The sequence below is a fragment of the Carassius gibelio genome, chromosome A9 (genome assembly GCF_023724105.1).
Source record: "Carassius gibelio isolate Cgi1373 ecotype wild population from Czech Republic chromosome A9, carGib1.2-hapl.c, whole genome shotgun sequence".
Classification (NCBI taxonomy): domain Eukaryota; kingdom Metazoa; phylum Chordata; class Actinopteri; order Cypriniformes; family Cyprinidae; genus Carassius; species Carassius gibelio.
The window spans coordinates 8668049-8683579 of NC_068379.1; the positions used below are offsets into that span (position 1 = coordinate 8668049).

Here is a 15531-nt window from a genome sequence, read left to right on the forward strand (position 1 = left end):
TGGGTTAGAAGCTGTTATGGAAACAAAACCATAAGAACAGCAAGAAAACAGAACAGAACAGAGCCTTATCAAAGAGTCACTTCTGTATAAAAGATTATTTAAATGGATATGGTTTAAAATAAAACTATTAATTTCATTAAAGGACCTTTAAGACACCCCGAGTTTACGCACATGTTGCCGAGTCTTAAAATTATTTATTGTAGGCTAACATCCTCAGATAAGTCAAATAAGCCGTGAATAAACAAACTCATGAAAATTCATTTATTTTTTATTTATTTTGTTTTTACTGAAAATTCTACTGGATCGATATGTCAATGTATTTTAAGACACTGAAATAATACATGAGAACTAAAACGATGCTCTAAAGGTTTATTCTTTTAAAGAAAACAAAACACTGAAAAGTCCAGCAAACCGCTTACCTTGTGAAAAAACGGAGGGTGCAACAGTATCCAAAATCTCCACGCAACTAAATTTCCTCGACGTCAGATGCGCCCTCACTCCTCCAAAACCAGCTCTCAAATATCAGCAGAAAAAAGCCATTGACCTTCTGGAGACAGTGTTTTATGAGCTGCTCCTGCTCTGCGCGCGGTGGTTAATCCTCTGACAGAATCAGATCTCGTTCCTGCAGAAGCATCGGCGCGAGCGTTACGGCAGCTCTGGTACGTTCCCGCAGGACTTTGTGCCTAAACAAAAAAGCAAGTCACGAACAAACACTTTTTCCAAGTTTGACACAACAGCCACACAGGACAGAAGCGCACAGCACTGCCCATTACATGCTGCTCCAGATCTTAAAAGAGCTTGTGAGAGGAGTGTGGGTCATTCTGACCTTCAAACATCAAGGACAACAGTGCTTGTCCAACAATGCGTTTTAGCACCTGTGCTTGAACACACTATTCGTTATAAACATCGATAAGCGAGATACTCATCGAGATTTGAAGGGTTAGCCTATATGCTTATGGTCAAGCAATCTTCTTAACCTTGAAAAGAGAAGCTCTTGTTTGAGAAGTTTTAGTCCTTGGACACGAATGGGAATGCTGTTCAGACTGGTGCTGTAGAAGATATCCACATGGTGGCAGCAAGCGTTCAGTTAATGTAAGACTCTCACGCGCTTCACATGCATATATATTCAGTGTTCGAACTATACCGTGTCCTTTGGGGGAGCCCACTTTTTTTTGGGGGGGGGGGGGGGGGGGGGGGGGGGGGTAGAGTTCGTGCACATGCGCATGCCTCAAATAAGGACTTACAACAGCTACAAGTGTATGCACTATTATACATTATCGACACGAGTGCCTCAAAAAAGGACTTATAATGACTTACAAAGCTACATAACAGCTACAATATGCACTATTATACTTTATCGACACAAATTGATAGGTCAGGAAGACAGCCTTGAATGATGTTGTGGTCTCCTCCATTAATTTAGACCTCGATTACTTTATTTGGCAGAATCGCCTTTTGCTTAGTTAATGCCACTTCAATGGCCATCTTGTGTGCAATGCTGTCCCTGTATTTATATATAATTTTTCGCGACTGGTTCTGAGCATTAACCATTAATCCACTCCTCAGACAAGTGCGTGCCAGGTACCTTTTCAGACAGAAGAAGGTTTTTTGCGTCCTTACAAGTTGTAACGAGTGGGAAAAACTGTGGCCCCTTTAAGAGCTGCGCGCTCCCTGTAAAACGGTATGCACTCTGTATGATAATGTATACAAGCGCGACTCGAATCGCCCATGTATGCGGGTAATCTCTATTTGGAAATCATTTTGTTTTAATCTTGTTTGTTTTGTTTTGGTTACGCTGTGGACGGTGGAACATGGGACAGACAATTGCCCGAGTTCGATTGGAGAAATAAAACGCGAGTCGTTGTTAAATGTCAATCGCCTCCGTGAGTTTTGTCTGGCCTAATAACTTTGTGAGCTACCCATATTTTGTCCCCCTCTTGACACAACGCGTTACAAAGTGATGCACCCCAAGCTTCCATCCTTAACACACAGCCATGTATATTGGCTCTTCCAGTCTCTCCACTGCTGGCTGTTCCAGTTTAACGCGAGAGAGGACTCGAAGCAAGAAAGCAAGAGGGTTTAGGATCCCAGAGATTACTTTTCTTCAGCTTCATGCGTTTTCACGGTGGGCTTGGCTTGAGGTTTACCAGTGCTTTCAGCAGGTGAATCAGTCGTGCGTCATCACTACACAATTTCTTAATAAAACCAAAATTAATTGAACTACCTTGTTTCTTTTTGCCCTAGCTATGATGCTATAACTGCATAATGGAAGGACTTTTGCGCACGATAAATGGCCTCCAACGTTTATTTTGTTTCTACGAACCTATGACATACTAACATGTGGAATTTGAAGCGCAGCGCCCCCACACCTTCTGTAATCTTAATTGAAGTTAATTAGGTTTTAATCGCCGTCATGCATGAATGAATAATATTTTGCCATCATAATCACATTACAAAACTCAAATTGCACTTAAAAATATTCACATTGTCAGTATTTTTTGAGACCCCCCAAAATTTCAGATTTCTCGTTTTCAGGGGAGCCCATGTCTTATTAAGGGGAGCCGAGCTCCCCCTAGCTCCCCCGTAGTTCGCACTATGTATATATTATCCTAGTTCAAGCACCACGCGCACCTCGTTTTAGTTTGTTTTTCTTCCTCAGTGTGATAAGATTTCCTTAAGCACTATCTTCTCTAAACAATACAATTAATCGCTGGATTCTGTCATGTTGTACGTCAATAGCGTCCAGAGACGTTTCAGCACCTGGACAGCTCCCTTTGTGACTCAGATCTGCAACAAATGAACATCAGTACTAAACATGTATTGAGCTTCAGTGAATCAAACTGGAAACTCACAGCTCCCGCTGTTTATTCTTTATTGTTAACAAACAGGTTCATCAATGGACTTTCCAACTCAAAGAACCCTCTCTTATGAGGCATCACTTTCTGTTGAATAGAGTTCTTGAGTTACAGTTAAACTGCAGTTTTAACTGGTAATGGTTTTCTGTAGCACCCTCCGTCTAAATTGAACTATATCATATTTATTTATTTTCAAAGAAAACCATGTTGAATACTTTGGAACCTTTCTTTTTTATGTGCAGCAAATATATTTATTTTCTATCAATATAAAAATTTTTTCATAGACATTAGCATTGTAGATATTTGTGGTTATTATTATTATTATTATTAGGTTGGCTTGAGAATGCTAGTCACTTGTTAATCATGCTAGCGACATACACTTGTTAATCATGCCAGGAAAATGCTAGTAACATGCAAATCATGTTAGAAACATGCTAGTTACATGCTTGTTACTTGTCATTAAACTTAAAACTTTTTAAACTTTTTCAAACTCTCTGGTCAGGCAACAACTGCTTAAAACTTTCGGGCTAGGCTTTCTCAAGCCAACCTAAAGTTTGTCTTGGCAAACTTTTTTGTCTAGTTTTAATAGTTCTTGCAGGTGTATGGATGCAATTAAATTTTCATTTTTAAAAACAACGCTGTTCTTGACCTTAGTACATGTTACTTGAACTATCACTATCTATGGATTATGAGTACATCTTATAAAGGCCATGTCGTGTTTGAACACACCGTTCAGAAATGTTAAGATCATTTCAGTAAGAAGCAACAGAACAGAAGCAAAATATGATCAGATCCTCAAGTCGACGCAAGGTGGCGCTGGTATATTAGTAGCCCAGTCATCACTTGCACCTGCTTCTCAGGCAAATTATGTCATCATGAATATAAATATTCCCCCAGACACATCAAGTAGATATTAAGTAATAAAATAAAATAAAATAAAATAACTATTATTTATTATTTTTTTAAAAAAGACAATTTAATTAGTCGACTGTGTCTCTTTTCAGAAGGGAACTTAATAAATTAATAAAATAATGTTTATAATAATGTTTATAAATTAATAAATAATGCTTAATAAAATAATGTTTTAAAATAAATGTTTATGCAACATTTTTGTATTTATTTTAAACGATAAAGTCACAATATAGCAGTGTATTCTGTCTCACTGTTTAACAAAATGTGTTGTTTTGTAAAAAAAAAAAAAGGTTTGAAATGTATAAATCATTTGACACAGAGCATCACTTCATCCTCAAGTGTTGCTCTTAAACGCACCCCAAACAACCTTTGACACTCATCTAGGCCTGGCTTCATTATATATATTTTTTCACATAAAAAAAAAAAAAAAAAAACAGTTAGATTTCAAGTATGCATGCTTAAGTATGTGTGTCTAAATGCCTGGTTCTGCCAGACTTTCAACAGACTGACATCAAAGGAAGATCAGAGTGTGGCATTCAGATCAGGTCACGGTGAGGCTTAAACACAGACTCCCTCCAGCAGTCCCTCAGTGCACCTCCACATGTGCTGCTGTGATACCCTGACCATATCTCACCCTCTGGAGGAGAGGAACAGCCTTGTCTGCCCTGTGGGAACAGCTCACTGCCTGCTGGTGACACGTGTTACTCAGTACCTGAAGACTGGAGGCACATGTGCAGATCCCTCAGGGACATTTTGAGTCATCTGACTTATTGTCTATTCTATAGCACGACACCGGTCAAAACAAAACTGACACATCTACTAAAGCACCTGACACATTATTTTGTGAATCAAATTGACAAATACGCTGATTTCTTTTGTCTTATATTTTGGGATTCATCATGGTAATGTGAGAGTTTAGTAGTAACATATTTAATAGACTATTATAAGCAAGTACCAACACAGTGTTATGGCAATTCCTATCTATTTTGTGCTTCAGCGAATCGGTGGTTAATCTCTATTGGCCTCTCATGATGTTTAAGGGCGAACTTACCAATCATGTGTTTTTATGTCACTCTAGTAAGAAAGTACTTGTTGAAAACATGAATGAATGTGAAGAGATGGATATGAAAGTCTGGATAATAATTTGTCTTGTTTTATGTGTACAACAAATGACATTAATCAGCTGCATGTTGAGAAAATCATTAATCGTTATGACCGTAGTACATATGAACGAACTGTTCTAAAAAATTTGTTTGAGAGTAAGTATGGCTTCTCTCCTTTACTTAATTCAGAATGTGGCTGTTGATGAAGATGAAGATCAGAACATGATTGGTATTAGGAATGAGGAAACTAGGATTATGGGCTTCCTGAAGTGGTTATGAGAGAGAGAGAGAGTAATAATAAATTTTTTTTTTTTTTTTTTCGGATACTGAAGTACATGATGTCAGTAACATTTGAGCAACACATTTCAAATCACCAAATTGTCATAAACTTTAATTCAATGAATGAATTTCTGCATTTAGCAGATGCTTTTATCCCAGTGCATGTCCTCAATGAGAAAGAGGTTTTATGTATAAAATTTAATTGTAGGCCTACAGTGTGTCTAAGAAACAGGAAAATAACTATTTTCATAGAATATTAATACATTTCACGATTTACAGTAGATTTGTTACAGTTGTATTCACAGTTCAAATCATAAAAGCAGTATAATACTAGTTAAAGTGTTGCTGTATTTGCACTTCTGTATACAGACTTCAGACACTAACCCTAGTATAACTATAACAAGTAGTATAGCTAGATCCTCTAAATTCGAGTAAGTGGGCGCACATTAGAAAAGGGTTTCGGGATTTGTGCCAGGATTTTACCAATAGAGGCGCTATTGTAGGAGAAACCGCACCATAGCGTTCAAAGAATACCGAAATCCCTCTTCCAAATATCAATAATACGTGTATCTTTAATATATCCTCCGTTGATTTAGCAATGCTGGTTTTATGCAAGATAATAGAAACTGCAAGAAGAAACCTCACTTAATAATAAAACATTTTTTAAGGGTGTTCTGTCTTTTACTGTACAAAACGTGCAACATTTTCAGTTTAATTCAGAACAAATAATTAATTAGAACTACAATACAATACTCCTTTTTAGAGTGAATTGCCAGAAACCATCTGGTAAAAATCTAAATGCACAGACTGAGGATAAAACTGATTCGATTTGATTACAGTTTCAGCAAAAACAACAGCAGGATCCAAAATCTGCATAGAAATATGTTGTATTTGAATGCCACAGTACTGATATTATATTTTCTGATTCATAAACAGATGTTATTATATGAACGTATAATAAAAATCTGACGTGATGGTAAGATCTGCCATACAGTTAGTCACATCATTGTTTCATGAATGTGACTTTAGGATTTCGATGCAGTGCAAAAAAAAAAAAAAAAAAAAAAAACTCCACAATGATTTCTTAAAAACAGACAGATTATGTTTTGTAGAATAACTTGGGGATGTGTTTATATATTTTACAAATCAAATACTGACTGCATCTGCAAAACGCTTATGAGTGACTGAAAAACAGAAGAATACAGCTCATGTCAGTAAATGTTTATTTTATGTTTTGTTCTTAAACTCATTTAATGCTGTATAAAAGCTGACTTTTGCACTGAACACCAGAGCTATGTGTATCCTAATGACTGCTAAATCTCACAGTGCTTTATTCTAGACCTTTTAACAGAGTTTCACTGTTTCTCTGTTAAGCCTTTCATACACACTTCACATAATATAAAACTTACTCAAATTCAAACTTTGACATCTGTTTAACATTTTTCCTTTCAAAAATAAATCTATCCACTTTAATAACTCCACGTCTTATATTTCAGTGGCACGTACAAGTCATAGTCTTTATTTTCACACGATCATGTTGAAAGATTAACAGATGGTTTTCAATAGCATGCTAAAACACCCCACAAGGAGCGAGAACTGACACTTTCATTCAACAAAAGCTGTCAATATATCTACAGAATAAAGAAATCTTCCACCGAAGACAGAGATCTGAACACAAGTCAAAACTTGTTAATGTTTTGATTAGCTCAGGGACCCGGAAACATTTTCCATGGTTTCCAAAGAATGACTTGAAAATTATATTCACAAGTACAAAAAAAAAAACAGCCTTTTTAACAAAAAAATAAACAATTATTTTCGCTTCATGAGGATCCTGAAGATTGTATATATTGCACTAGTCTATGGTCATCCAAGTCTACTACTACACAGGTCTGAGGTCTTCTCTTTTGACGTAATCAGAGGTCTTTTCGTGACTTTTGCTCTTCTTGTTCTGGTGCGTCTTCACATGTTTGGCCAAATGGTCGCTCCTCATGAACCTCTTGCAGCAGTCCGGACACACAAAGCGTTTTTCCCCGGTATGAGTTCTCAGGTGCCTCTGTAACTCGTCCGATCGGGTGAAGCTCTTCCCGCAGAAGAGCCAGTTACACACGAAGGGTCTCTCTCCCGAGTGCCAGCGCAGGTGCGCCTTCAGGTGGGACGTTTTGCCGTATACTTTCCCGCATCCGGGGATGTGGCAGATGTGCTGTTTCTTTTTCCCGGGCTCGTCACTGGAGCTGGACGACTGGCAGTTAGGACACCGGCATCTCCGGCAGCGCCTGGCGGTGGCCAGGGGGGATTTGGTGTGGAGGAGGGCTGCGATTTGAGTCTGGTACTGTGCAAAGTCTGTGTGTCCCAACACCAAGCCCCTCTGGATGGGGAAGCGGTGCGGGCCGAGGCTCGCCGGGTGGCTGACGTGGTTTCCTTGCTGAAGGCTCCACCACGGTATTTCCTCCCCGGGGTTTGGAGACAGCTGTCTCTGCTGCTGATGGACTAGCCCTGAGTGTCCCGGGACGAAACCGTGCGGGATGGGGGGCGGCGCTGCGTAGGTGACGGCCGGCACGTAGGTCGGTGGACGGCTTGATTGTAACGACTGCATGGAACAAGGCAACATCTTGACAGGAGAGAAGTCATAAGGATAGGTGGGGTCGGCCGGAGGGGTCAAGGGGAGCTCGTGGTGGGTGGTGTAGGAGCCCTGCAGGTGAGATTTGGAGGATAGTCCAAAGGAAGAATTGTTGGAAATCGAGGACTGGGGATTGGCCTCGTTACTCCAAGGGTGGAAAATCCGTGACGGAGACCCGAGGGTTGTGTCGTAGGGAACCTGAATGAAGTCAGTGGGTGTTGATCCGTGATGATGACCGATCCGGTTACACGTCGCCGCTAGAAGCGTCAGAGGAGAGTGTTTGCTGTTTTCCGGCGAGGAGTTAGGTGTGCGGTCCTGGATCGTAGGAAAGAGCCGTAATTAAATATATGCACATGACACATGCTTGAAAACACTTTTTAAAGATCTTATTGTACTTTTTGGGGAAACACTTCCACATGTTTTGTTCAATCATACATACAACATTTTTCACAGACGCAAATTAACCCTGGTGTTAATAAAGTATTTCAAAATGAGCCAAAATGACCTTTAAGATCTGTGCTCACAAAACGACAGACTTTTGTTATTTGAATACGCATAACTTTAGCTGCATTGGTGAAATATGCTCTCAATATTTTTTAAGCAAAAAAAAAAAAAAAAAAAATTGATTCATATGAGATATTTGCCATCTTAATGAAATACACTGTAAAAAAAAGTTATCCAACTAAAGTTCAACTGCATCTGCATCACAAATTTCTAATTAAAGTGCAAAACAAGTTTAGTGCACTTTTTGTTCCACTAATTATAATTAACCCGCTGGTGATAAAAATCGAACTGAAACTCTCAAAAACTCGAACAACATCACGATAAAGGAAGTCAGATAGTTCGTAAAGTCTTTTTATGTTCTATAAATTAAATATGAACTCGTTCGAATAATCGCTAGCCTAATAAAGTAGAAATGTCTCGTTATCTGCAGGAGTTTGCGCAGTTGCTCGTCAGTAACCACCAGGTCTTTTCTTTCCTTCGCGTTATCCGCGACACGCGCGCTACGAAGAGCATTTTCAGCAACATCTCAAACTTTTGACGAACCTGAAGAAATGCCTGTAGTGTGTCGTTCCTCAGCACAGCCACAGCTGCCATGGCAACACTTCCTCGAGTTCCTCAAGCTTCCCGGTTTAAAGCAGCCAGATTCACTTCTTCTGAAATACTTGAAAACGTCTTCTCACGGAAAGTGCGCGCGCGTCGCTTCCTCTCCTCCAGCTATCCCTGGACCATCTGAGGGAGTGAAGGATCACTTCTTTGGATGTGATAAGGACTTTGGTGGGCCGCCAGCCAGTCAGGAGTGAGATTTATGACTTTGAAGTTCGCCGTTGCCCAATCATCAAAGCAGAGCGGCTCTTTGAGAGGGGGAAGCAAATCCTCTGAATCCACACAAAGCTCCTATGGTGTGTTTGTTGCTCTGGATAAAAGGGCTGATTATTAGGGGGGATGGGACGGGTGGGGATAAAGGCGGGACAATTAATGAAGTAATCACTATGTGGGAAATGTATATACACAAATAATTGGATTTTCTTGATCAAAGAGCCCCTCGCCGCCTGGAGACCCCGCTATTGGATGCCGGAGTCACCCGATCCCCCTTTCTGTAATTAAGGATTTGTTGTGTAACAATGCAACTGTGTGTTATCTCTAGAGATCTGGTGCAGGCTTATGAGATAACTTCAAGAGGAAGGAATCATTTGACTCAGTAAAAAGTTCACACGTAGTTTATTATTAATATTATTTTTTATTTATTTTATTTTTATTATTATTATTGGATACTTTAGTTTTATTATAGTTACCCAAGGAGTTTGGCTTACAACAAAAATCACAGCGAACACGCCATATTAGCAGTTATTCATAAAAGAACATGGCATTAAAAATGAGGATTTAATACACAATTTATAAACAAAAAAATGTACATCAAAATTGTGCAAATTAAATAGGGAGAATAAATAGAAGACATGGAGTCTGGTGCTGATATTTTATGTAATAATTAGAAGCTGTCCTGTGAGTAAATGCAATAATACCACTTTTATTTAATGACAACAGTAGGCTAATGAAACACACGACTTTGATCAACAGATTTAATGGTGACCAAAGCAGGCTGCAATTTTCCCACAGACAGGGGAAACCCAAAGTGTTTTAACAAATAATAAAAGTATAGGATCCGGTTGTTTCTGCCACAAATAACAAAGCACTTTTCCTTTGGTTGCACTAATTGCTGGTGATTAAAGACCAAAGAGAACAAGCGACTGCTTATTGTTTCATAGTTAAATAATTTATTAAAGAACAATCCCACAGCACTCTGAGAAAGTCAATGTGAAGCCATCAAGGTGTGGAGGTGACATGATGGAGATGATGTCTTAGTTGTGTGATTTGTAGGCATGGCAAGAGGAGGAGATCCAATCTTTGAGAAAGTCTGAACATTTTCCAGTTCTCCTCCCTCTTCTCCGCCCCGAACCAGCCAAGCCTTCAGTGAAACCCTGTCTCTGTCACATTTAACACCTCCAACAAACATCACAGGAATCAGGGACTAAGCATGGTAAACGAGTGCTAAAAACCACAAGTGCCTCAAAGTAGGATGTGTTTAGGAGTTTCAAAGTTTTGCAGGCAGTTAAGTAAACCGTCAAATCAGCGCGGCTTCAAATGTGAGCAGTAAAACAAGACCCACAGAGAGATGTGTCTAATCTATGACTTTTTAAACTGTCCCTTTCGAGCAGTTTGGAGTAGTTGATGTCGAAGCAGATCAGCTCTTTTGATGGGATTAAAGTTTCTCACATAGTAATGGAGGAGGAGTGGGATTCCCACCGGGAGGAGATCTCAGTTTCCCTGCAGTCCATTGAGTACAATTCTGTTTATTCTTCTTAACAGTCGCCTCCAAATTATAATGTGTAAACTGTTATAACTATATAATATTAAAAATCTCTCTTCATATATGAATAGATTTCTACAGACAGTCTCATAAGTATTTAAAAAGTAGCCCACAATAAAACTTGAAATTGTTTATTTTAATTATCAGACAGATTAGGATACAAAACAGCTGTCAAGACCGGATTGAGAACACAGACACTGTACAAGACTGAAACTTCACCACAACTCACAACCATGTTTTTTAAGACCATGCAGTGCATTACTTTCCAGATGTTATGTTTTCTGAAACTTTACTGTTTCGTTGAATGAATGCATTACCAGAGGGAGTTTTATAATATCAACATGAGAAGCGGTGATGCATATTTAAGATCTGTACCAAACTGTTACTGGAACAGCGAGTCTCACATTACAGCGCCGCTCATTTACACGCTCTGCTTCATTAAAGTGAAGAGAGCACATTATTGAGCAGCTGATCACTTTCTATCAAGAGGATGTACACACTTGGTTCTGTGATCTGTTGCTCATAAACAGCTCAGACCAAACAGGAACAACAAAAGAAACGAATAATGCACAGTGAGTCAATCATCTAATCATGTTGTTTGGCAACATATTTTAAATATTAACAGTTCAATAGTCTGCCATGGAGGGACAGTCTTTATATAATTAACCACAGTATGTATTTTTCCTTTTTATTTTACAAGAAAACTGATAAAGAGAAAATTTTTTATTTCATAATAGATGCTTAAATCCAAATACTGAGAAATAAATGCATACATAGATAATAACCCCTCATTATTTTATATATACAGCAGATTTCGCAGCAAAAGGCTGGAGAAGGCAATCTGTAAAAGAAAAGAAAAAAAGGATGATTAGTTTTCAGTGGTTGTATAAAACATAAATGCAAACATTTGACCATGTAAGATAAAATTCTGAAAGCTTGTCATGTAAATCAATGATCTTTATAAAAATACAGATGACTACATAAAGTGCGCGTAAATATCAGTTGTTACTCTACATCTCCTAATAATATGTTTTACCAAAACATATAATAAATGCAATACAACGATTGAGAGATATATATTATGTTCTTGACAATACTGTTGCATTATATTTGATACGGTTTAGTAAGATTTAAAAAAATAATAATTAATGCATGAATAATCAAATACTTCACATCAGTCCAGTAATTGTTCAATTTGAAATATTATTAACAATATAAAGGTTATTTTTACATTAAATCTATCAAAAAGTCACGTGAACCACAAGCTGAAGGGGGACGTTTTTACAATCAGATTAAATGGCCTTTTACTTGCTGAAAAAGTCTGAACCATCAACCAGACTAGAGACATTGTACACAAAGTTTTCCAACAAATTTTTTATCATGTTCATAATTTAAAATAAGAAACAGTAGGCTTTATAGGGCTAATGAAAAGTTTGTCCAAATCACGTTAAATATCAGTCAAATCTACAATAGTTCGATGGTGACGCACAATTTTAACGGATGTCTTCTGACATTTTGATAAAAGCATCAACATTTTTAGTGCTTCTTTCGGACAGGTCAGAGTCGTGTCTAACTTTTCACATTCTCTGGACAGACAGCAGAAGAAAATAAAGCAAAAAGTCTGAAAAAAGAAAAAGGGGATCCACATCTGTCTCGCACACAAGAGCAGGAGAGATGGAAAGGCAGAGAAATGCTCGGGGCGACCGAGAGCCTCAGTAATGGTGTCTCGTATGAGAAAACATCTGTGAATTTCCTCAGCGATCTTCAACAAAGTCCAACTCAGAGCAGTCACTCAGTGGCCCTTTGAAGTCTCCCCGACAGAGAGCTGACATTGTGTTCTGAGCCTGACTCTGCTCTTGCTAATTTCCAACATTTTCTCCTGAAACCTGATCCTGTTGCCTGTGCTCAGGCTGGAGTGGTGTGCTGACGGGCCTCGGGTCAGGAGATGAGGGAGAGGTCGCCCCTTGAACACCCGCTCACCGCTGTGTGTGGCACCGTAACTCTGACCCAATGTGTCCCGCCGGCCCGGGGTAACTGTTGGGGTCACGTCTGGCTTCCTCGAGTGTGATCAGAGGTTAAGGGTTAGACGGAGGGGCCAGAACATCTAGCTCATGGATATTTTCTAATTTTAGATTCAGATTGGGATTGGGTTTGAAGACCTGTGTAGACGTTTGTCCTCGAGACTATTGAGGCTTTCGTTGTTACTGAATTAATTAACATTTCAGAGCACATAGAAAGAGAGAGTTATAACATTTAGATTTCACAACAACAAACAGTTGTTTTCAAGCAAATTAATATTTATCAATTGATGGCCAACTGGAAATAAGAGATATTGTTAATCGAACCTTTCAGCTTTACTGAAGTATCAGCTTTATCTCAAACGTTTCTCATTAAATCTGTGAAATGCATCAATGAGTCAAGAGTGATTTACAGTACATAAAACTATAGAAATATAAAGCACATAGATTATCACATCAGATTATAAGGATTCGTAAAGTTTGTATTAAATTAATTTGCAAACACAGTATCTTGCCAAATTTGAGAAATATTTGGGATCTCTTCTGAAACCTTAAAGTAGACCTGAGAGATTACTAGAGGTCTTTTTTCTCAGAATAAAAAAATGGTGAATTGGGAGCCTTTATTTTATTTAATGTAATCTGTGTTCACAGTCACAACTGAGATATTAAATTAATTTTGGCATTTTAGTGACTTTATTATATCCCACTAGTCAATAATTAAAGCTAAATCTAAAACCATAATAAAAAGTTTAATTATTTGAAATAAATGGTAACAAAAATTTCATATAACAAAAAAAAAAAAAAAAAAAAAAAAAAAAACACATTTTATTTCAGATAGCTGACCAGGAAACATTTCTCATTTCTCATACATTTAATTTGATGTACTAAAATAAGTACAATTAAAAAAACAGCAAAGTTAATAAAACACCAAAATTATTAAACTAAAGTAACTACAACTAAAAAAACTTTAATAGTACCTCAGTGATGCTAAAATAAAACCACTTTTATTTCTTTATGATTCCAGAACTCACATTATGTAACACATAGTGTAGAGAAGATAATGGTTCAAGCTGTATATGGTAAAGTACTTCCCATAATGGTTATGTGTGTATGATTATGATGAGCTGTAAGAGGCCGTCTGAACTGAGACTTGCTCTGACGTAAGGGACAGATTTGTTGTTTTTCCTCCTGAATGTAAACAGGTCGTGGCCACTTCTTCTCTCAGCGCTCGTCCTGCTTGCGTTTACTCAGTGGCAGCTGCAAGCACCATCTGGGAGGGCTTCAGCAAGGCCAAACAAAACAGGTTACACCTTCGGCCATGCCAAGTCCTGTAGCCTGTTCCTGGTCTGCACAAACAACAGGGGCTAATCACAATTTCATGCTCTGATTTTCCCCAGACCTCTATCCAAGCCCCGCAGGAATAGAAACTTTAGCTCATTTTCAGGAGATATGGCTACATGCGCTTGCATATGGCCGTGCTCATGCGGGATAGTGCTCAGCTCATAGCTTATGATTACAGAATCCAGCATTTTCATGCTCAAAGTTGTTTCTCCAATTATGGGCACTTTTGGAAAGATAAACTCCCTTAAATCACACTTTTAACAGTCAATTAAATTTTTGTGTTTCAGTGTTTAACAGCACAGACATCACAGGACAAATGTGTCATCCTATTTCATCGCATGGCAAACTAATTACTACATTTAATTTTTGTAATAACACATTTTTTTTAAAACATTGTTCGCAAAAATTTTAAAAGGAGGATATTATTTGTCCTAAATAAATGCAATTAAATTATATTTGAACCCTTTTTGTACTTTGTAAAAGATAACAAAAATGCTTTTAAATTCACATACACTACTGTTTCAAAATTATATATTTAACCCAAAAGTCAAAGTAAAAACTCTAATTGTTATATGCATATATATTAAAATATTCAAATAAATGACATTCTGTTGAACTTTCTTTTCTAAAAAATCATAAAACATTTATCATGGTTTACACAAAAATATTAAGAACAACTGTTTTTGAATTTTGATAATAATATTTGTTTATTTATTTATTGATTTAATCAGCAAATCAGCATATAAGAATGATTTCTGAAGGATCATATGACACAGAAGACTGGAGCAATGATGCTGAAAAATCTGCTTTGATCACAAGAAGAAATATCTTAAACTTAAAAACAGCTATTTTATCAGTTCCCTGTATTTTTGTTTATGCTATATTTTTGATCAAATAAATGCAGCCTTGGAGAGCATAATTATTATTAATTATCTTTCTGACAGGTAGGGTAACAAATAATGGATTTTTTTTTAAACATATGGTAAATCTTTTAGATGCAAGACTAGTTTGGTAAATCTTTTAGACACAAGACTAGTTTGGTAAATCTTTTAGACTTTTAGACGCAAGACTAGTTCAGTAAATCTTTTAGACGCAAGACTAGTTTGGAAAATCTTTTAGACGCAAGACTAGTTTGGTAAATCTTTTAGTCATAAGATTAGTTTGGTAAATCTTTTAGACGCAAGACTAGTTTGGTAAATATTTTAGACGCAAGACTAGTTTGGTAAATCTTTTAGACGCAAGACTAGTTCGGTAAATCTTTTAGACGCAAGACTAGTTCGGTAAATCTTTTAGACGCAAGACTAGTTTGGTAAATATTTTAGACGCAAGACTAGTTCGGTAAATCTTTTAGACGCAAGACTAGTTTGGAAAATCTTTTAGACGCAAGACTAGTTCGGTAAATCTTTTAGACGCAAGACTAGTTTGGTAAATCTTTTAGACGCAAGACTAGTTCGGTAAATCTTTTAGACGCAAGACTAGTTCGGAAAATCTTTTAGACGCAAGACTAGTTTGGAAAATCTTTTAGAAGCAATACAAG

The 15531-nt window shown here is 37.5% G+C and overlaps 2 protein-coding genes across 3 annotated transcripts in view; both read right to left on the reverse strand.

Moving 5' to 3' along the window:
• Positions 1 to 6306: 6306 nt before the first annotated feature.
• sp5a (Sp5 transcription factor a) lies at positions 6307 to 9108 on the reverse strand. The gene is made up of 2 exons (XM_052606988.1): positions 8814 to 9108; positions 6307 to 8081 (listed from the first exon to the last, which is right to left on the reverse strand). Exons 1-2 carry the CDS (start codon positions 8862 to 8864, stop codon positions 7029 to 7031), a joined length of 1104 nt encoding a protein of 367 aa, XP_052462948.1. The 5' UTR covers positions 8865 to 9108; the 3' UTR covers positions 6307 to 7028.
• A 1642-nt stretch (positions 9109 to 10750) lies between these two features.
• The window catches only part of myo3b (myosin IIIB), a 146034-nt gene continuing 141253 nt past the window's right edge, over positions 10751 to 15531 (reverse strand). For both annotated transcript variants that reach the window (XM_052606909.1, XM_052606908.1), the window contains one exon: positions 10751 to 11476. The gene's annotated coding sequence lies outside the window, so the exon portion shown is untranslated. The remainder of the gene's footprint in view (positions 11477 to 15531) is intronic.

What these genes read in the sequence shown, in the direction of transcription:
- sp5a (XM_052606988.1), bottom strand. Translation starts at nt 8,864, where the DNA reads ATGGCAGCTGTGGCTGTGCTGAGGAACGACACACTACAGGCATTTCTT. An exon ending in CACTACAGGCATTTCTTCAG is followed by an intron (nt 8,082 to 8,813) that starts GTTCGTCAAAAG and finishes CCTACGATCCAG; the next exon opens with GACCGCACACCTAACTCCTC.